We start from the raw sequence: 22755 nt of genomic DNA, 5'->3' as shown, positions 1-22755 counted from the left end.
AAACCACTCCACCACAGAGTACGTCTGGAAGTGATCACACTGGGGCTGAATGGGAGGGGTGAACACACATGCAGAAGAATGTACCCTACACACAAAAGACACCTCTAACAGATGTCGACCACATGCATACATAGGCTTAACCCATATAAAATACACAGCATGTCCAAACACACACACACACATGAAACACACACTGACATCAGAGAGAATACATACTGTTGAAATGTGTGAGATGTGAAATGTGTGGGAGTATAATCAGCGTAGGGATCAGGTAACCAGTTTCCACTGGGGAGGTTTCTGCCTCTGCCGTTTTCCTCTTGTCCTGGGCAATGGTTCGACCACAGTCAACTGCTATTAAGTCACACAAAATCTCTTTTCACACGCCAGTGCCAACCTCGACTCGTCCAACCTCACAGTCTGAAATAGCTAATCCCAGTGATTACGCTGGCAGTGCCATCTGGCCACGACAGCTTGGCCCAAATGACAAAATGGCCAAGATGCACTTGAATCAAAGCAGCACATATGCTGCCCCAGGGGGTCACCTCAATTAGATTTCATTAGTTTAAAAGTGTACATTTAATCTTTGTCAGGATATTGCAGGATTTGTGTATGCAGCAGTTGTATTATCATTCATATATTTTTGAGAATTGACTAACTGGAGAGTGACTACTGTGGTGACCTGGTTACTGTAAGATTTGATTTATGAACCAAGGATGGTGTTAGTGCTATAAGATGCTTGCCTGATTTCAGACAATACTGTCTACTAGTTACACTTTGTATACATCTTTCTCATCAGTCAACTCTGTGCAGTGGGCGGATTCAAAGGTCTAGACCCAGGCAAATAAGATGCTGCTTCCAGACCAGAGAGTACAGTTTTTTTCTCCTTTTACAGCCTACTGTTCAGCTGTGGAAACACTTATTTAGACTACTAGAAGCTTCTATTTTTGTTTTAGTGTCAGTTTCAGTTTTAGTCATTCATTCTTTTAGACGCAAAGACATACTCCTACAAGTAATGACATTTTCTTTCAATACTCTCCATGTTTAAACTCTTCATGCATGTGTTCTTGTACAAGCTGCATTTAATATGTATTTCAGTACAGTATATCCACATGGCTGAGAAATTTGGTTTTTCCAGCCCTCTAATGCTTTACTTATATACTGGGCTTCTTTCGTAAATGACTTTTAATTAATCAGGTTAGGCTACTGCAAAAAGCTGACAGTAACTGGGTTACTTCAATTCATGTAAATTCTCTGAGTGAAGTAACTGCAACTATATACTGGTTCCCCATGCATAGTGATGGAATTAACTCAAGGTAGAAGCTGTGATCCCTCTGTATTAAAGTCTGCTTTCACTCTGGGTAAAGGCTGTGTGTGTGTGTGTGTGTGTGTGTGTGTGTGTGTGTGTGTGTGTGTGTGTGTGTGTGTGTGTGTGTGTGTGTGTGTGTGTGTGTGTGCGCGCACACCATGTCATAAACAGCTGTGCAAATGCTGCTCAGTGTTTAGTTCAAATATGATATACAATGTTACAAGTGTTCCAAATATGCTAAAAGTCTGAATAAATGTCTGCATTGCAATTGCCAATGACTATCAATTGTCATTCAACTTGGGAGAAACTACTTGATTTCTCAGATATGAAGTTGAAACATTTCTAAATGATGACCAGAAGATAACCCCATAGAAACATCAAGTCATCCAGGAGAATCCCATGTGTCTGTGCTGAGTAATATAGAGAGCATTCAAATTTCCAAATGCAAATGTACCACTGAAAAAAACTTTCAGAACCCCTCAAGCGGCAACACCCCGGGCTGAAAAATTAAGCCAACGCGGAAGTGCCGAAAACTGCAGTTCCTCGAATGGCCACCTGAGGCTGGCTCCGAAAGGGAGTCAATAGACAGCAATGGTAAAATGCTAAACTTTACAGCATTTACAGAAATAAACATGCCTGGTACACAAAAACATAATAATAATAATATTTATTATTAAAAATGGTTTTGGTCTTTATAGCTCACCCTTTATGACAACTGCAGGGTCTATGTCCAGAACCAGCAAATATGCACTCCCATCATATGAGTAATTTTAAAGCCAGTCATTAGAGAGATTAGCAGTCAAATTAACAGCAACAAAAGCTTCTGACAGAAATACAGTGTGGCTCAGTGTGGATTATTTAACCAGAGATCTGATGCGAGTTTGGTATTCTGTCTTTAACAAACACGTCTGTCTTTAATTGGTGCTTACCCTCCCTCATGTCTCTCTCTCTGTCTCTTTTCCCCTTTTCTCTTTTGTCTATTCCTCTCCTTTTGCTCTTTCTGAGTCACAGAGCGTTTCAACTATGTTCCAAAGTTGGCTACATTACTGATGTCTGTGTCAAATGATCTCATCCTAGCTCAGCATGTCTGGGATAAAAATCACTGATCAGTGCATTGTGTGTGTGTGTGTGTGTGTGTGTGTGTGTGTGTGTGTGTGTGTGTGTGTGTGTGTGTGTGTGTGTGTGTGTGTGTGTGTGTGTGTGTGTGTGTGTGTGTGTGTGTGAGTGAGACTTGAGTAAGTTTGGTTTGAATATGTGTCTGCATAGTCATCTTTGTCTGTTGTGTGGGATTAGATTAGATACATGTTTGATAACTTTAGCTAGAATTGGTGATCATGAGATATGCAAGCAAACATCACTTCACTGTTAAAAGCTGGGGCAGGTAGGCCTAAACTTCACACACACACACACACACACACACACACACACACACACACACACACACACACACAAACACACAGTAAGCCCCACCCCTCTTAGGAGGCTTTCTTGCAGAGCAAGCACAGCCAGTTCAGTGATGGTTCCACCCACACACAAGACAATGAGTGTGGGCGCTAACCTGACTGTGTCATGATGTGAAAGCGTGTGTGATAATGAGCCAGGTTCTGTGAGAAAAACTGTGTCATTCTGTGTTTGTGTCTGCATTTGGCCAAAAGTGCGTGCCCGGGCAGCTGCCTTTTTGCCCACATGCATTGTGTGAGCTTGTAGGAATATGTGTCATCTGTGTGATGAGGGAATCTGCTAATCCATGTCTCTCTGTGCTTCTTTACAGTCCGCCGCAGTCTCCGATGGAGGTGAGTAGATACTTCTTTACAACTTGAATACCTGTTTTTAATCTATGACTTTACTCATCATCTCTAATTGGCTTATCTAATTGGCTTCCCTCATCCTTCAGTTGTGATCTACTTTAAGTAGCATTTAATGGGATGAAATAAATGGCTAATTGTGTTGGGCTGTCCTCTTCTAAAGTGAAGGCTTATGGCCATGTTCATTGTGGACACCTCATTGTGGCTGCTTTTACTCATTCTGGTTTCTCCTGCTCAACGTCTGCCCCACCTCTTCCTGCTGTGCTGAGGTTGGCAGGCTGTAACCTAAAGATTGTCCCACATTTGTAGCTGTACAACAACAACTTGTGTCAAATCATGGACAGGACCTGAGATACAGAACATGGTGCTCTTCGAACTGCAGTGAAAGGATAAATGAGTGGTTTTGCATTCACCCTACTAATTTATACCCGGGTTTGTGAAACAGCATTGGGAATCGAATACAATAGTTTGAAAGTTCATTATCAAAATGCATTTGTATTCTGTTGGGTCTGTACTTTTAATTAGCATGTCAAACCTTTCAGGCATTTATTCTGTGTTCGGTTAAGTGAACTCTTGGTGTCACGTGCGCAGTTAGCATGTGCTAACAATAACGAAAGGTCTCCGATTTAGGAGACTTCTAATGGTGCTTTAACGCCTCACAAATGCACATGAAAGACAATTCATGGCAGATGGGAGATAAAAGGAGGAAGAGAAGGAGGTGAGAAACAAGACAAAAGAATGCATGGAAACCACTTCTTCACACCATGTGTTTGTGGAAAGGAGGATGTGTTGTTTGTGAGTGAAGAGCAAAGCTCTCTCTCCTTGCACCGTTACGTGCATGTGATGTAGGGAGTACGATGGTATAGGACAGGGCTGTCAAACTCATTTTAGTAATGTGCCACATACAGCACCAATTTGATCTCAAGTGGGCCAGACCAGTAAAACCATTGCATAATAACCTCATAACCTCAAAATGTGTCCCCTTTCTTTTTGTGTAAAAGGGTTAAAGTACATTCTGCAAATGTCTAAAATGAATGAACAATCTATTTACAAAATAGTAAGCACAAGGGATCTTTAATAGAGTATACAGCTTGTGGCCTGCTACTCTTATCAGGACAGCGAGACCCCCCCGTGGATAAATAGTAATATTGAAAAATTGGAATTAATGACTTCTTTGCCTACTTAACAATTCTGTGGGACACTTGATAATCATAATCAAAGATAAAAAGATTAACACTAGTAAAAGAGGGTAAGTTGTGATTTTTACACAGTTACCTGGCAGTGTCACTGTGACTTTCTCTTTACCAGTTTCAATAGAGCTCAACAGTCCCGCCCCTCCTCCGAGAGACCTTGGGTTCCGGAAGTAAATTTCCCATTCATTTCTCCCATTGACGTCTGGAAAAATCCGTATATAAAGAGTTTTAGACCATGCCTTAGGCTAACCAGCTACGACGTGACGCATAAGCATACAACATATCATTTCGAGTGAAAAAACGAACATAAAATACAAAAAAAGTCAAAGGTACAAGACTGTGTACATATTTTCATTATAGAGCGAAGGAACTACTCATCCCATAAACCACCGCGCACCACTGAATAAAGGTAGCTAACGTTAGTTTAGCCAACAGCTAATTCGGCTAACAGCTAGCTGAGACAGCATGTAAAGACCCTCAAAATAAAACCTGAAAATAACCATTAAAATATATAACAGCTGTTACGTCAGTTGTAGCCTGCTTTACCCAGTGTTTAGTTTGAGTTAACGTTATTTTAGACTGAATCAAGCTGTCAGCTAGCGGTTAGCCGAATGAGCTGTTAGCTAAACTAACGTTACCTTCCCGGTGGAGGCTAACGGCAGAAGCGTGGAACAGATTGTGATTCGTGCAGTGTCGTAAATCATCGTAAAACAGGATTATCATCTTGCGCATACGCATGACGGATCGTGCAGGCAGCTCCCGACAGCTCCCCCTCCTCACCAGCATGAGTTCCACCAATCATAGGCATCACTGTGGGATTGTGGGATTGTTCAGGATTGTGGGTAATGGAGTACTTATCCAAGACATTGCGAATAAAAGACATTTATCTCAAAACAAGGTTGGTGCCCCATTAACTTTTGGCATCTATATGAGCATATACAATCGCTTAGTCACGTCGTAGCTGGTTTTAAGTCTACCATCGACGGTTACGATTTTATGGCTTATACTCCGATTGTCAATGGAGAAATTGCATTGTATTTTTACTTCCGGAACCCACTGTCGGAGGGACTGTTGAGCTCTATTAGAGATGCTTACACATTAATGCATCAATAATTATAGTCCAGTAATGTAATATATATACTAATCTGAAATGGGTCATTCGGCATGAGTACGTTTACTTTTAGAACTTTAAGTATATTTTAATGCTAATACCAAAAAAAATTAAATGCAGCATCTTCACTTGTAAATACTGTGGTGTTGCTACTTTTACTTCAGTAAAAGATCTAAATATTATTCCACCACTGCCTGCTTTACAATGAAAGTCCTCTAAAGCTGCCGTTAATTACTGTCATTTGAATTTTACACTCTCAAATGGCTGGTTCTGACTCAGATTTAGCAATTGCATGAATACTAGTTCTTTTAAAAGCTTTTTTTTCCTGTCAGCAATGATGTAGCAAAGCTACACACTACATTTTTATGTTTAATACAATTTAAAATCATTCCGTTTCATAGTCGTTTTTATACACTTATCGAAAACTAACGAACTCAATCATTGAGTTTAACATGATAATGTATCCATAGTTCAGTGTAGACACCACTTGTTAATGTTGAAACCGTTCACAATAATGTGTATTTTCAGAGCAAAAGATTTATTTTAAAAGTATAGTTGATGTTGATTACAGCAATTAGACCTGCAGAGTCATTTTTAAGGCCTATAGCAGTATTATATTACATGCTGCATTGGCCTTATTGCGAATCCATCTCACAAATTTTTATTTATTTTTGTCTATTAGAAAAGTCAATACAAGAACAGGTTGACAGATATTCTTCCTTGATCTTTTAATCTGTCAGTTTGTGTGTGCGTAGCAGCATGGGGGCTTCCTGCAGGCCTCATTAGTCTCAGTAGTGGCCTTCCTTTAACCAAGCTCCTCATCAATACTGCAGTTTTTATATATGTGTGTGTTTGTGTGTGTGTGTGTGTGTGTGTGTGTGTGTGTGTGTGTGTATGTGTATGTGTGTGTGTGTGTGTGAATGTTCATGCAGGTACGTGTGCCTTTTGCGCACATGAATGCGCTTTTGCTCCGGCGTTTTTAGTTCCGTCCTCCCTCGCCTCTGAATTATTCATCATCTCAAGGCCTGTGTGTGCTTGTATCACTTACCTTCCTGGTACCTGGAAGCTCACAGAAGTGTGTGTGTGTGTGTGTGTGTGTGTGTGTGTGTGTGTGTGTGTGTGTGTGTGTGTGTGTGTGTGTGTGTGTGTGAGTGCCTTTTGTGACCTGACTCTCTTTACGATCTCTCAGGTTGTCAGCCAGGTTGCTCGCCACCACCAACAGCCTCTCTCTCTCACTCTCTCCTTCTTCTTCTCTCCCTGTTTTCCCTCTCTCTTGCACTTCCTTCCTGTGATGTTGTCAGCTGTGCGTGTGTGTGTGTGTGCCTCGTCTTGGACTATGTGTTCCACTTGGTGCGTTTGAGTTTGCGAGGGGCCCTGATAGGGGGAGTATGGATGGAGGGGCTTGGTTACCCCTTAGGATTCGCTACATGCCCCGCTGGCACCACACAGGCTCCTACCAGCTCTACCCAGGTGAGGATACAGCTGGTGCCTCAAATACTTCTTATTAGTTTAGCTTTAGTTCAGTAACTGGAGTTATCTTAAGGATTGCCAAGTTTAAAAGGACCCCCCATGATCACAAGATGCAGATGGTTTGTTAAATAAATGGTCTTGTAACTTGTTGTGTTCAAAAAAATATTGCCAGTCTGAATGGTGTTAAGTGTTGTACCTTTTCTCTGCTGTTTCCTTTCTCCGTCTTCATTACAAGAAGCAAGTGAATTGAATGTAAGCTTTAGAAGGAATACAGAGTTAGGAGTGATGCTGTCTGTGGACCTAATTGTGAGAATTCTGTCACTGAGCTTTGCTGAGCATTTACACAGTAATATCTCTAGTGGCTGATTACCTTTTGCATGCTTAGCTTAATGTACCGTCTGTGAAAAAAAAAAGTCTGTGAAAAAAAAAAGTCTTAGTTAAAGCCCCTGGACACTTGGTTTTAAATCTTAAGTATTTCTCTATAACATGAATTGTTTTCAGGGCCTTTAAACCTTACTCTTTGAATATTTCCATTTCATTTTAGTAATGAAGGTGGCATAAATGCTCTCTCTCTCTTTTGTTCTCTTACTGTGTATATCAAGCTCTATTTATTTTCTATTTTGCGGCCGTAACTTGCATTTTAGCAAGCATTTTACTTGTTTGGCTTGTCTGTTTTTTTTGGGAGGGATATGGGAAAACATTTACCATTAACTGAATTTTTATTTTGAAGAGGAACATTTGGGAATATTTCATCTCTTGTGCTTTAATATGCAATGGTGTCCGAGACTCCTTTCTTGTTGCTTATAGCCAGACATTACTGTTGTGATAGTGTTGGCCTGTGTCTCCTGCCTCTGTGGCACTGAATAGGATACGTGATTAAAGTGCTCATATTATGCTCATTTTTAGGTTGATAATTGTATTCAGAGGTTATATCAGAATAGGTTTACATGGTTTAATTTTCAAAAAACACCATATTTTTGTTGTACTACACATTGCTGCAGCTCCTCTTTTCACCCTGTATGTTGAGCTCTCTGTTTTAGCTACAGAGTGAGACATCTCACTTCTGTTCCATCTTTGTTGGGAGTCGCACATGTGCAGTAGCTAGGTAAGGACTACTAGCCAGTCAGTTGCAGAACATGAGGGCGTCCCACGCTAGCAGCTAGGCGAGCATTATAACGTGTGTCACAAAGTGACGCACATTCATCACGGAAGTAAAGGCTGGACTACAATAGAGCTGTTTGGAGCAGTTTGTGAACAGTGTTTTCTGTTGGAGATGGTAAGTCCCTTTGGGGTGGACTTTGGGCTTTTTCACTTTGTAAACCTATTATAATGTGCACAAAATATAACACAATAAAGGAAAGGGAAAAAGGCAAAAAGCATAATATGAGCACTTATACAATAGATTGATTGATGTTTGCATCTCATTCACAGCAATATATTTCAATTAATGAATGAAGCAGAATTTGTCGTTTACTATGCAGTTTGAAACAGAATGAGAGTGAATGAGCTCAACGGTTTGAAATAACTTAATCCTCAGTATGAAAACTTTCATTGATAACATGAAACTGGTGGAAAATGTGCAAAAGTGGAAATCACACTAGAATTATTCATTAATAGCCAAGTTTCAAAGTCTGAAATCACACATGACTTACTGGGCAGCATGCTGGTCTTGTCTTTCAGTTTATTTACAGGATTTGCGTCGTCTCAGGCACCTGACTGGTGATGCCTTCCCTCTGGCTGTTCTTGTATTTAGTTTTATCTCAACTGAGCATCCCACTTTCAGTTCACCAGGCCTGAAGCTCTGTAATTCTGGGTATTCTCAGCTTGTGCCTTTGCTTTGCAAGTCTGTCCAAACATTAGGAACACAGACATACTGAGGTCTAGTGGTGGGAAAAAGTAATCAGTTCACAGAATGATGAAGCATCCATGCACAGAACTCCTTAAATGGATTGTTAAAATGGTGCGGTATGAGACAGTTACAGTGTTCAAAGTATAAGGCAAATACTGTTGGGAATTGTTCATGATTAAATCAACTAGACCGTGAAAACTAAGTACTACACAAGGATGATGTGTGCAATGGAGCATGTCGTCAACATACTTTCAACAGAACCGAACTGAACAGCGTGAAGCTACAGGGATAGATCTGTTTTGATTGGTCGCCTGGTATACGCCTGGCTGCATCATATACAGTAGGCTACCTCACTCATCAGGTATCAATCATTTTCATGGCCTTTATTATGCAGGGCAGCTGAAGATGTGAAAGGGGAAAGAGAGAGTTGAAATGAATGGTTAGATCAAATCTGTGATATCAGTATGTACTGCAGGGATTGTGTAAGTGAAAGTGTGCTGTAGGGGTGTTAAGAGAAAAGCAAAGCGAAAGATGAAGCAACAGAAAACCATAGAAGTGACTTTTACTGGACAGGCTGCTACTCTGGCCTTATCATCAGTATGGGCCACACTGTGCTACTGATAGTGCTGCCTTGAGGTAAAGACCCTTGCAGACAGAGGAAAACAAAACAACAAACAGGGAAAATAACCATTTGATTTTAACCATATCACCCAGACCAGACCACACGATGCTCATGCTGTTAATGTGCACATAGAGTAAAAAAAAAAAGTATGGAAATCAAAAATCTAGATGCATAAAAAAAGAGATTTTCATGTATTGCAGCCTTAATGAAATCACAATGGGGGGAACCCAGAGACTCTCAGCCACACTAAAGTCACCTTCACCATCACTTCAACTATTTGATGTTGTGTGTGTATCTCCATGTTGTACAGAACTTAACAGCGTGGAGCTGCAGGGCTGCAGCAGCGACAACAGTCTGAACAGTAATGCCAGCCTGCCCAGCGTTCAGAGCCACCGGCGCCACACGGAGAGGAGAGTGGCCAGCTGGGCTGTCTGCTTCGAGAGACTGCTGCAGGACCCCGTGGGAGTCCGCTACTTCTCGGTACTATTAACAGCACTTGGCTGGTGTTGGCCAGCATGATCACATAACAGATCAAAGGAACTTTAAGCAAACCTTTCTGATGTTGCAAAGTTAAAAGCTGATCAGGTTTGCTTCTGTCGGGTGGGTTTTCTGGGTCTTCTGGCTTTCTGTGTATATTAGTTTGCCTGATTTGTGCTTATTTTTGATCCGCATTTAATTCCCGTGTTTCAGGAGTTCCTAAAGAAAGAGTTCAGTGAGGAGAATATCCTCTTCTGGCAGGCTTGTGAGTTCTTCAGCCACGTCCCTGAGAATGACAAGAAGCAGGTAACAGACATGCAAGACATTGTTTGATCACACACATGCATCCATTTACACCCCGATAATGAGGGGAAATGTTAGGTCTCAGCGCGTTTTCACACCTACCTCATTTGGTCGGGACTTTTGGACTTTTCAGTTTGGTCCGAACCAAATTTGCAGGTGAGAAAGGTGCCTCGGACCGCGGTCCGGATCAAAAGACCAAATTTTGGTCTGATCAAAAAAGGTGGTCTCGGCCCGGACCAAACTGAACCATGGTCCGGTTCGTTCTCAGTATGAAAACACTTTTTGGATGGTTCAGACTTTCGGACCAATTACAGGAAGCTCTGGCAGGCTATCATCATTTTATAAGACCGGGGAAGCTCCTTAAGGAATAGCTCGGTGCTTAGGTGTATATGAGAGAGTGACGGTAAATGCGTTCAGAGCAGACAGCTGTCGGCTATCACAGCAGAGAATAAATCAGCAGTTTACTTGTTAAGTGGTAGTAAATGTACAGCATAGGTTTCAGTTTGTCTCTGAATAAATGCTGCAGCTCCTCAAACCCCAAGTAAAGTTCCGTGCCTTGCTTCTCAACAACGCAACAAAACAAAAAGAGCCGCCAAAAACTCTGACAGAGAGAGGATACGAGAGGACGGGGAAGCCCGTCTACAAACCAATCAGTTACAACTGTCGGGAGACGCAGCGCACGTATGTGATGACGACAGGACGTAGTTTTGTCACAGATAGTTCTTTAGTGCGCTTGCATCACTGCAGTGTGAAACCAACACTCTCCGGATCAAATGTATACAATGTAACGAAAACATGAACCTTGGGTCCGGACCTTGGTTCGGACTTTCAGGTGTGAAAACGCCCTTAAACAGCTTACTTCGTTCCTCATCTTCTTTTGTTACTGTATCTATTGCTGTGTTTTTTATCCATACCTCATCCTTTCCTCCACCCTCCATGTCCCCTACTGCCACTCACTCTTCCTGACTCTCCCACCTTCTCCAGCTCTCTCAGCGTGCCAGGGAGATCTACAACAGCTTCCTGTCCAGTAAAGCCACAACACCGGTCAACATAGATAGTCAAGCCCAGCTCGCTGACGACATACTCAACGCCCCCCGACCTGACATGTTCAAGGAGCAGCAACTGCAGGTAGCGTATACATTTACCACCAATTCAAGAAGTCATTTATCGAAATCTCAAGGTAATTAGCAACCACAGGAATTTCAGGGATTGAAAATAGGCTTTCCCTGAAGAACAAATGTATTATTACTCATAAAACTGAATCAAAACAGACCTCTATTGAAAACACAACATAAGATCGACTATTCATATTTGCCTGCTTTCTAGTATCATGGATGTGAATGGCTTCTTACATGTCCCCATGTCGTGGGGGTGGGGGGGGTCCGGATGTTCAAACTCTGATGAGAGTCACGAGGCGAGAAGAATATCCTCACCATAACCTCTTTTATTTTTACACATCAAACCTGCACACCCAAAGACACACACACACACACACACTAACACTAACACGCACACACATCAAAGCCTGAGATGAACTCTTCCAAAATACCCCTGGGCTCGTTTTTGATTTTGGGTCAGATTTACACACGCGTGTGGACTCATCCATACACACCTTGATACACACATATACAAACCCCAATTCCAATGAAGTTGGGAAGTTGTGTAAAACGCAAATAAAAACGGAATACAATGTTTTGTAAATCCTTTTCAACCTATATTTTATTGAATACACTACAAAGAAGATATGTAATGTTCAAACTGATAAACTTTGTTTTTTTTTGTGCAAATATTCACTCATTTTGAATTTGATGCCTGCAACACGTTCCAAAAAAGCTGGGACAGGGGCATGTTTACCACTGTGTTACATCACCTTTTCTTTTAACAACACTCAATAAGCGTTGGAACTGTATGCCGGTAGTCATCTTTGAACATGAGCAACGTCAAAGGGCTGCTAGTGGGATATTTGACTTTTACTTCCTCTCGAATCGACTTCCTTTCTCCCTTCCTCCTTTCATTCTGTCTTTTTTCCTTTTTGTTTCAATCCGTTTGCCGTTGCATGTTTTTCCATCCTCTCTCCTTGCCCTTCATCCCCCTTTCCTTTCTAGTTTAGCTTTTTTCTACCCTCCTTTTTGTGTGCTGTCATTGCTTTCTGCTTTTTCTATTGCCTACTGATTACACCTTTCCTTCCTTTTCACGCCTTTAGATCTTCAACCTGATGAAGTTCGACAGCTACACGCGTTTCCTTAAGTCTCTGCTGTACCAGGAGTGCATGCTGGCGGAGGTGGAGGGGAGGCCCCTGCCTGACCCTTACCACATACCCAGCAGCCCCACCTCCAAACACAGCACCACAGGCTCCGACCGCTCCAATCTCTCCACACCCAAGAAGGTAACACGATGCAAAGCCTCCACAAACACTTCCTCTTGGCTGTGTCTTGTCACAGTATTGACAGTATTATTGTCAGAATACACAGAAACATTGGGAAAAAGGTCAATCGTGGCATCTGGTAAGTCTGTATGTATTTCTGTTGGAGTTCTCCACTGGGCTTTCATTCATCCTTTGGTGGGTGTCTATCTGTGTCTACCCCTCTTCATTTATTTTGTTTGTATCTTATAGGAGGACAAAAAGAGCAAGTCGGGCAGATCTTTAAATGAGGACAGTCGGGATGATTCAGGAGACCGGAAGAAAGGCATGTTTTTCTCCTGGTCTCGCAACAGGAGCTTCGGCAAAGGCCCGAAGAAACGAGAGCTGGCTGACTTTAACTACAGTCAGTAGTTTTAAACGTCTTCAAAATGTTATTGTTTTTAAAAATGAACACATTTAAAGTGGAGGGATATTTTTTTATGGGGGGATATAGGGATTTGGAATGATCCCCTTGTTTGTCTTTCTTCTAGACGCTAATGATGAATGTATTCCTTTTCAGATTTCTCTGGCAGCAATGGTCGCCGAGAATCCCAGGGTTCACTGTCTTCAGGAGCCAGTCTGGAGCTGGGGACGTCAGGGTCAGGGAGGAACGAGGTCAGTCTGGAACGAGACATCACCATATAATTAGTTTGGACAGTAATGGGCACATAGATATTCATTTCAGCACGGAGCATCGTTATCTTCACCCTCTTCCTCTCAATTTATCTGCTTTCAAGCAACTCAAACAAAAAAACACCGACAATAGTAAAATAATGTCTGTTTTTCCTCCTCTCAACCTCCATTTCCATTGTCTCTCTTATTTTTTTCCTCTCACTATCTCCTCTCCCCCTCCCTGTGTCTGTCTCTGTTTTCTTCCCTCAGGGTGATGTTTCCCGTGGCGCAGTATCAGTGTCAACTGAGCGGGGAGGGGGCAGCGCCCCCTTGAGGCAGTGTAACATAAGCTTGCCCGATGGCTCATGTTGCTCTGTGCCACTGAGGGCCGGAGTGTCCATCAGGGACCTGCTGCTTGGTCTCTGTGAGAAGCTCTGCATCAACCTGGCAGCTATAGACCTCTTCCTGGTCGGTGGGGAGAAGGTACAACACAAGTGGATGTGGGGCTGTCCTAAATACCTTTTATTGTGGCTTTTAAAACCCTTTATACAAAAAATTATCAAGAAAACACAACAAATCACACTAAACCAAATGAAGAAAACACAATTAAGTCTGAGTTGGTTTTTACCCAAAAAAGCTATAAAAAAAAATAGCAGCAATAATCAATATTTTTATAATAACAATACTGTAGGTCAAAGGATGTGTGTTGCTTGTAGTGATAAACCCACAGAACTACACCTGCCTTTGCAGTTCCTCCCAGTTCTACGTATGGCCCACAACTTTACTGTTCTGATTCAGTCTCACCTCTCAACAGGCAATAGTTTGTTAACATGTAAGTCATATCAACTTTATAAGGTCAAAATGATGATTACAAGTACCAATTATTAATATTATTACATTACATTACATTACATGTCATTTAGCTGACGCTTTTATCCAAAGCGACTTACAATTAAGTGCTTTCAACCCTGAAGGTTAAAACTCCAGACAGCAAGTAGTAAATGCAAGTACATTAGCTTTAAATAAATAAAGCTACAAAGAGCCATATGAAAGTGCAGGTTCAAGATTTTTTTTTATGTTTATCTGAGGTGTAGTCGGAAGAGATGTGTTTTTAGCCTTCTGTGGAAGATGCGTAGGCTTACGGCCATCCAGATGTCAATAGGGAGCTCATTCCACCATTTAGGAGCCAGGACAGCAAACAGTCAGGATTTCGTTGAGTGATTAGTTCTAATATAATTGCTGCTTTATTTAGAAGTCAGTGATCCCACTTGAGGATTAGACAACTTGCTGGACATCTTTCATGATGACGTCTCTCTTTTTCTCTGTCTCACTCTCTCAGCCACTTGTTTTAGACCAAGACTGTATGACATTGTGCTCTCGGGATCTCCGTCTAGAAAAACGCACTCTCTTCAGGTACAGTAATATGCGGTGATCCTAAGCGTTCAAACATTTCAAACCAATAATACTGTAGGAGTACAGCTGAGTGCACGTGCCGGCCTTGAAACCATGATCAACGGTTTTCGAACAAACTGTTTCTTTCTTCTTTTCCAGACTCGACCTGGTCCCTATCAACCGTTCGGTGGGCCTAAAAGCAAAGCCCACTAAGCCAGTGACTGAGGTCCTCAGGCCTGTGGTAGCCAAATACGGCCTGCACCTTGCTGACTTGGTGGCACGCATTGTAAGTCGTCTCTCCCCCCCTTATTCTGGCTGCCTGTAGAACGACCGAAAGAAATGGGCACACAGGCACTCTGTGTGATGATGTCAAACTCATATTGTGTGTGTGTGTGTGTGTGTGTGTGTGTGTGTGTGTGTGTGTGTGTGTGTGTGTGTGTGTGTGATGCAGAGTGGGGAGTTGGAGCCGTTAGATCTAGGTCTTCCTATATCCAACCTGGACGGGCTGCGAGTAGTATTAGATATTGCAGAAAACACTCCTGGAAAAGGTAAGAAACACACATGCAGTTGCTGTTAATAAAAATGTAATCTGCTGTCTCTCATTGGCAACATACTGAACAAAAAACTAGTACATGTATTGTCTCAATTTTGCATCTGTATGCTCCCTTTCCTTCATTCAGCAGACAAACAGAAAGTAGCTCCCTCTAAGAACCTCGTCCCGGCCTCAACAAGCAGAAACCAATCGGCAACAGTAAGATCTCCCACAGCTTCTTCTTTTCCCATTTTCTTCTCACCCTGGAATGTTCCATAACCCACCGAATGTCTCCTCTTCCTGTTTGATGATGTCACGCTACTAAGTGTCTCTCTTGCTGTCTTCAATCACCCATGTCTGTTTTGCAATATGTTGAAAATGTGCGCAGGTGTATGATGTGTGTCTCTGGCAGCCTGTGTGTGACTGTATTTATGTGCTCTGTTGCTGTGGGGCCCAAGAGCCCTGTCACACTCTCGAGGTTCCTAATGTTCCGTTATTGTGGTCTGCCTGTGGCCGAATGCATCGTCAACTTTTCTCTCTGGTTTGCTGGTTCTCTTTCTTCCATAACAAACGCAGTGGCCGAGTGATAGTAGCCCAGCATCGCAGAGCGTTTGCTGCGTCTCAGAACCTCGAAGACCTCCTCCGTGCACCTGGAGAGTTGTTAGTTGGTGGTGGCAGTAGCACTTCAGAATGCTGTGCGGGATTTCTTGTTTTTATTGGGGCTTTAACCTGGTTCATGACCATCTGTAATGGTCATTCATGCTTTCTTGGTTGATTTTTAAAAAACAGGTTTTCTCACTTGAGAGGCAGTAGTGTGGCTTTAAGTAGAAGAAAGTCGGTCCCTGTGGTGTTGTGTGTAAGCCTACATGTTGGTGATGCTTAGTACACAGTGTTAAGCATTGTGGTTGTCTGAATGGAACATCCCACCTGTCTTTCAATTAGAAAATATCATAGATATATGTTTTACCGTTCTACCGTTATATTGATTATTGTAATTACACAAAACCAACAAATTCATTATCATACTTATTTTGATCCCACTTATTTGTCCCTCTTCTCAAAAGCAGTATCATTGAAACGTGTGCCCCCAACCCCCCATTAGATTGTTCTCATTTTACAATTAGTTACCCTCCTCACCATCAGTAGCACTGGTCCCTACGTGTTGTCATTACTTGTGCCCGTACTTGCGCCATCATGACTTACCAGGGCTCTAATGCCCCGCTCCGCTCTCCTTGTGGCCCTCAGGGGGAGGACAGGCCATCAGGGAAAGCCGGTTCAGCCCACCCCCATGGGGAAAACGGCAAGACTGGGCCCAGCCCTGACACAAGCAGCCAGCCCTTCCCCAACCACTCTGTCTCTCTCCATAAGGCTCCGGAGAAAAGAAAACAGAAAAAGATTAATATAGACGAAGCTGAAGGTAAAGACTGAACGACCTCTCTCTCTCTCTCTCTCTCTCTCCTTTGTTTCTGTAGCTTGGTTGCTGTGATCACACTAACCCTTTTGCCTGTCTGCAGTATTGCAGAAGCAACACCAAATGCTTTCAAAGCTAGCTAGCTACATGTAGCCCAGTCACCTCTGCTCACACTGAATGTAGCTTTGACTTGTCTAACTGATTGATACATACCCTTTGCTGCATGTTTTTCTGAATTACAATGAATGTGTTTTACTGTTTTTCAAGATGTTATGGGGGATTATTCATTTGTGTGTTTGTGTGTGTGTGTGTGTGTGTGTGTGTGTGTGTGTGTGTGTGTGTGTGTGTGTGTGTGTGCGCGCGCGCGCGTGCGCCTATGTGTATCTGTACACGTGTGTGTTTGTGTGTGTGTGTGTGTGTGTGTGTGTGTGTGTGCGTGTGTGTGCGTGCCTATGTGTGTCTGTACATCTGTGTGTGTGTGTGTGTGTGTGTGTGTGTGTGTGTGCGTGCCTATGTGTGTCTGTACATCTGTGTGTGTGTGTGTGTGTGTGTGTGTGTGTGTGTGTGTGTGTGTGTGTGTGTGTGTGTGTGTGTGCGTGCGCGTGCCTATGTGTGTCTGTACATCTGTGTGTGTGTGTGTGTGTGTGTGTGTGTGTGCGTGCGCGTGCCTATGTGTGTCTGTACATCTGTGTGTGTGTGTGTGTGTGTGTGTGTGTGTGTGTGTGTGTGTGTGTGTGTGTGCGTGCCTATGTGTGTCTGTACATCTGTGTGTGTGTGTGTGTGTGTGTGTGTGTGTGTGTGTGTGTGCGTGCCTATGTGTGTCTGTACATCTGTGTGTGTGTGTGTGTGTGTGTGTGTGCGCGTGCCTATGTGTGTCTGTACATCTGTGTGTGTGTGTGTGTGTGTGTGTGCGTGCGTGTGCGTGTGCGTGTGCGCCTGCAGAGTTCTTCGACCTCATATCCAAAGCTCAGAGCAACCGAGCAGACGACCAGCGAGGCCTGCTAAACAAAAGCGACCTGCAGCTCCCAGACTTTCTGCGCCTGTCACCAGTGGCAACCAACCAGGCTGCGCCTCCTCCCTACGGTCCTGAGCCCAGTTGCTCCACCCCTTATTCCCGTAACCCCAACAACGGCAACTTCCCTAGCAGCGGTCGCCGGGGCAATAAGGCGAACAGCAACGACAGGGGAGGAGGAGGCGACAACCACTTGCTCAACTCGAGCTATCAGTCCCAGAGCTTGGACTCTGCACTGGGAACTGAGAGTGGAGGGGGGAGTAAAGCCCGACCACCTCCTCCGTTTCCTGGCACCATCTCCCCCATCCACCCGTCCCAGAGTGGCCAGCGTGGTCTCCTTCAGGACTCTGGCAGGGGAGAATCGGCCCAGATGCTGGAGGAGGACACGCTGTCTGATCTAACTCTTGTGGGAGAGGGGGACATTAACAGCCCCAGCCTCAACTATGTCACTCCCTCTGCCCTACAGTGCAAACCCCACCCCCGACCCCAACAACAAGCACAGGACGGGCGGCCTAGCTCAGGTACTTTCCCTGTGTGAACTCTAAATACTTTTGAACTTTCACCTCTTCCTTCACCTGACTGGAGACCCAATAAAGTCAGTTTGAAGTTCCTCATTGGTTACACTCGGCCCAGAATGCATCCAGATCTCCTCCCTTTATTTCATAAATCCCTTTCCAAAACTACAGAACATTTCATTCCAGAAGTGTAAAATACAGTAAGCAATGTAAAAGACTGAGCTTTCATCACATTATGTATGCTCTACCTTGTGCCCAGCAAAGACTATAAGTCAACAACAGCCTTAAGATAAACTAGATCAGACACATGAAGAGAGGAAAAAATGGATGCATTAGGCTTGTCCAGACATTTCCCTGCGTGGTTTATATCTGTGTGAACTTTTGAGTGGATTTTTTCTGTAGACGTAAGCTTGAGTTGGTGATGACCAGTGCCAAACTCCCTCCTCCACCCCCAACCCCCTCTAGTGTACAGAATCTAACAATGCACTTTAGCCAATTACAAACAAGACTTCACAGATCTTTACCCATTTTTAAAAAATTATTTTCTCCTTGCTTTTTTTTTAACATGTCAAAATGTCTGTTTCGTACAGGTGGTTGAGCTGCCATAGGTTGAGAAAACAATTGATGTATTTGCTAAAAAACACTAGCTGTTCAGAATCCACAGTGGTATGGAGGCTACATTCGTGCACATCTAAGTGACTTATATATTATTTTCAATGTATTACATGCTTTTGAGCACACTGCATGCTGACACGGCTGGCCTGACCCCATAAATACATACACATGCTACAGTACCATGAACACACATTTGCTCAGCTGTTCTTTTTTCGACTCGAGCACAGTACATTCTGTGTCTCCACCACCGCTCTCTTACCTCAGGCCTTTCTCGTGTCACTCTTAAAAAAAAGACCGCAGCGAGTGCGCACACATGCCATCTCGCCCTCTGACCAAATGATCCAGAAGCGTCTGCACTGACTGTACATGACCAGTTTTTCATCCCCCATTTTTCCTCTTTGCACTACATCACACGGCAGCATCTGTTTTTTCCACAGCCTAGCAATCCAACAGTGTTCTGAACTGTCTTTCCCTGAAAGGTTTAAGCTGGACAAATTTAGACTAACAAGTCAAACCGTTTCACTATTTAAAGGTTTCACTTACTTTATCCTGTACTATATTCTCAAGAAGTGATTAAGTTATCCCACGTCCTTTTCATTTTTACAATCTATCAGTTAAAAGTATTAATTTGTATATAGTCAACTTTGTGAAATCACCTTATTGCTGTAGTCATTGTTGAACTGCAATGCAGCCATGTTGTTTCTTCAGTTGTGTCACAACAGAAATCAATTCTTGTCTCTTCTTTTCAGTTGACTGTACTGTCTGTAAATAGATCAAATAAATGTTTTAGAGGTTGAACTCTCTGTAGAGCCTCATGTGAGCGGCCTCCTTCCTTTTCCTAAGACTTTCAATAATATCCGATTTATTCTCCTCACTTCATCTGTTATGAGTGTTGTGTATGTGTGAGTGCCCCATAATTTGTTCTGTGCATGGAGGCGCAGAGCTGACATTAGACATTACATGCATGTTTTCATCTAAGTATTTATATGCATCTTCATATGCTGATTTGTAATGTCAAACACCATGGGGATAACCAGTGGTGAAGTGAAACTGTACTTGTTACGCAGAGCAAAGTTCAAGTACCTCAAAACTGTACTTCAGAACCGGTATTCCCATTTTGTGTTATACTTTCTACTTTTTCTCCACTACGTTCCAGAGGGAAATAAAACGTATCTGACAGCTTTAGTTACTAGTTACTTTGCAATAGTTTTAAGTTTTTACTAAGTCGCTAATGAAATGTTACATGTTAAATTGCACAACAGTATATAAAGTAGTTGAAATCATCTTTAGCACTAATAATAACTTTAATAAATAATTTGATTTAATAAAATAATACAGACAGACCTCTACCGGTTGCATGAGTGCTTTTACTTTTTTCACCACTGGAACTAAATAGCTATATTTAATTTATCTCATGGTTACCAGACCTTAAATGTCTTATTCTGAAATTGACCAACAGCTATCCTAGTTCAAATGACCAGCTAAGAGATTCTTCACTTTAATTTTTTTCCTCTGACCACTCCCTCTGTACAACCTCTATCCTATTTTACTTAATATTCTTCTCCATCTCTCTCTATTGCCTCTTGTGTGTTTGTGTGGGCAGGACCAGGCTTTTGTTTCAGTGTACAAAGCCTTTTGGGGGGACTGGGCTATTAGCTATGCATGGGTTCCCCTCTGCTCAGTGCGTTGTTAGGCAAGCTTTGTCATGCTGGGCTCTTTGGTAGCCCACAAACAAAACTAGCTTCTGTTTCTTCCTCCTCCTCTCTCTCACTCACACACATAGATACTCATTTCCACTTCACTATACATGCTCGCGCTCACCTACAAACATGGACTACGTCTAGATGTGTGTCAGTGTTATTAGTTGTGTTTGCGACAATAGCAACTCTATTTAATGGGCCAGATAATTCAACAAAACATTTCCGTACAGAAACAGAGGGGAGAAATGTATTTGCCAGCTCGACTTTCTTCCCTCTCACTTTCCACACACTCAGACACTCAAAAAATGACTTGATGTATTAGTCTGTGGGATTTTTTTTTTTTTAAAGATTATTTTTTTGGGCTTTTCCGCCTTTAATTTTGACAGGACAGCTAGGTGAGAAAAGGGGAGAGAGAGGGGGAAGACATGCAGGAAATCGTCACAGGTCGGATTCAAACCCTGGACCTCTGCGTCGAGGCATAAACCTCTCAGTATATGTGCGCCTGCTCTACCCACTGAGCCAACCCGGCCACGTCTGTGGGATTTTTTAAGTGTTCACCAGAAGACTGTCGGGAAAATAGATAGGAAAGGGAAAAAAAAGGATCTGTATCTAGATTAGGACAGTGGCTAGTGGAAGTTGTCTCCTTTATGTAGACCATAACATTAATTTGGTTAAACACAATTTAGTAAAATCTTGTTGAAAATCATGACTTCAATATCAAGGAAGTGCTGAGAGTTCCTCAACATAAACCAATCTCTCGGTCTGATTCTTGTTTTCATGCTGAAGGACCCACAGAGTTAATTGTTGCTGTAATTGCATGGGAAAACCTGGTTAGCAGAAGCTGTTGTATGAATACAGTTTTGGCATTGGTGCCTCAATTCACTGGCTCTTGCTAGGACCATTGCCATTGTCCACTGGCCAACAAAATAATTGCCTCTTAAGTGCATCAGCAGCGCTTCTCATCTCAAATGGCTCCATCTGCTGGTAAGAGAAGGAACAAAGACAATGGTGGACAGAGAGGAACAGGGGAAGAAAGAGAAGGAAATAAAACATTTTCTAAACTGATTTAAATATATAGCCTATATATATATATATATATATATATATATATATATATATATATATATATATATATATATATATACTATTTCCACTTGAAATATTTTGTACTTAACTATATATAAGAGTGAGAAAGGAAATAGTAGGCCTAATGCCTATACAGTTGCAATCATTATGGCTCTGCACACTCACACAGGTGTATTTAATAAAAAATAAAGGTAAAGAATGTAAAGGTTAATTTGTGCCTACAACGCTAACAAAGATGGAGATGTCAATCAACTACGCCCACACAGAGGTCTCATCAGGCAATAGTTTTAGTTAGGTTTTATTTCTGTGTCATGCCAAACATTTTGGCCCATCCCACATGGGATTAGAAGACGCCACAAATTTACTTATTTAACAAACATCTTCTTGTCGCATATACAAATCATTCGGAGGAATACATGAATACAAATATATACATATACACACATACACATACATATATGTATATACACGTACACACACACACACACACACACACACACAAACAACAAATTCTCATCTCAATTCATCTCGATAAAGAGCTTTTTTCAAAATATGCAATTTTGGCTTAGCCCATATATCATCGGCCCACTGCTTTTTGTCTTTAGCAAACACAGATTCTTTTACAAACCAATATTCAGCTTTTCATTATTAAGAAACAACTCACCAAAACCATAATTACAAAACAATTTGCATATGTCGTTAGACCAAGAATGTGTTTATCCCAGAGAAATATTTTCCTTGTCAACCTATTTGCGTCCATATCTAATAGACGATTCCATAGCTGGGCCATACATATCTTCCAACGAGCCTCACATGACTCCCATCCCATGTCTCGCACTAACGCCAATGTAGTGGTATATTTATGCACACCCAGAAAAAATCTTATGGCACTATTTTGCACTAATTCACAATTAGATATATTCCTAAATCCTCTAACACCCACAATATAATCAAGTATAGGGCACACACAAGCTTGAAACAATTTAGAATAAGTTTGAAAACTTGTGTCTTTCAGATTCTTGCTTTTACCAATGATTCCTCCCAAAGCTCTACGTGCTGAATCAGCAAGAACATTAACACCATTTCTGAAATTCATATGTTCATCAATATAGAAACCTAGATATTTATATGAGTCTACAAAGTTCAGCTTGTGTGACCCAATTTTAAACTTGTCAGTAGTTAAAGGTTTTCTAAAGTGAATTATTGATTATGTTTTATTATGTTTTCTTTCTATTGATAAACAATCTCCATTTATTACACCAATCATCAATATAGGAGAGCATCCGCTGCATATTATCTTCAGAGGGTGACAGTAAAACTATGTCATCCGCGTACAGAAGAAT

General features: G+C 42.1%; 1 protein-coding gene across 6 annotated transcripts in view; it reads left to right on the top strand.

The window, feature by feature from the left end:
• The window catches only part of rgs12b (regulator of G protein signaling 12b), a 47736-nt gene extending 28298 nt beyond the window's left edge, over window positions 1-19438 (top strand). For 2 of the 6 annotated variants that reach the window (XM_031284613.2, XM_036000742.1), the window contains exons 6-19: window positions 3078-3099; window positions 9667-9836; window positions 10047-10139; window positions 11121-11264; window positions 12340-12522; window positions 12751-12901; window positions 13058-13152; window positions 13420-13632; window positions 14489-14562; window positions 14701-14827; window positions 14993-15089; window positions 15222-15292; window positions 16319-16490; window positions 17427-19438. In XM_031284613.2, coding sequence (XP_031140473.1) covers window positions 3078-3099; window positions 9667-9836; window positions 10047-10139; window positions 11121-11264; window positions 12340-12522; window positions 12751-12901; window positions 13058-13152; window positions 13420-13632; window positions 14489-14562; window positions 14701-14827; window positions 14993-15089; window positions 15222-15292; window positions 16319-16490; window positions 17427-18034 — 2220 coding nt within the window. In that variant the 3' untranslated portion in view covers window positions 18035-19438. The remainder of the gene's footprint in view (window positions 1-3077; window positions 3100-9666; window positions 9837-10046; window positions 10140-11120; window positions 11265-12339; window positions 12523-12750; window positions 12902-13057; window positions 13153-13419; window positions 13633-14488; window positions 14563-14700; window positions 14828-14992; window positions 15090-15221; window positions 15293-16318; window positions 16491-17426) is intronic. The other 4 variants (XM_031284615.2, XM_031284614.2, XM_031284617.2 and 1 more) reach the window with 4 other exon arrangements.
• The last annotated feature ends 3317 nt before the right edge of the window (window positions 19439-22755 follow it).

This window comes from Sander lucioperca, chromosome 4 (assembly GCF_008315115.2).
Source record: "Sander lucioperca isolate FBNREF2018 chromosome 4, SLUC_FBN_1.2, whole genome shotgun sequence".
Lineage (NCBI taxonomy): Eukaryota > Metazoa > Chordata > Actinopteri > Perciformes > Percidae > Sander > Sander lucioperca.
This window is presented reverse-complemented; position numbering and strand designations above follow the sequence as displayed.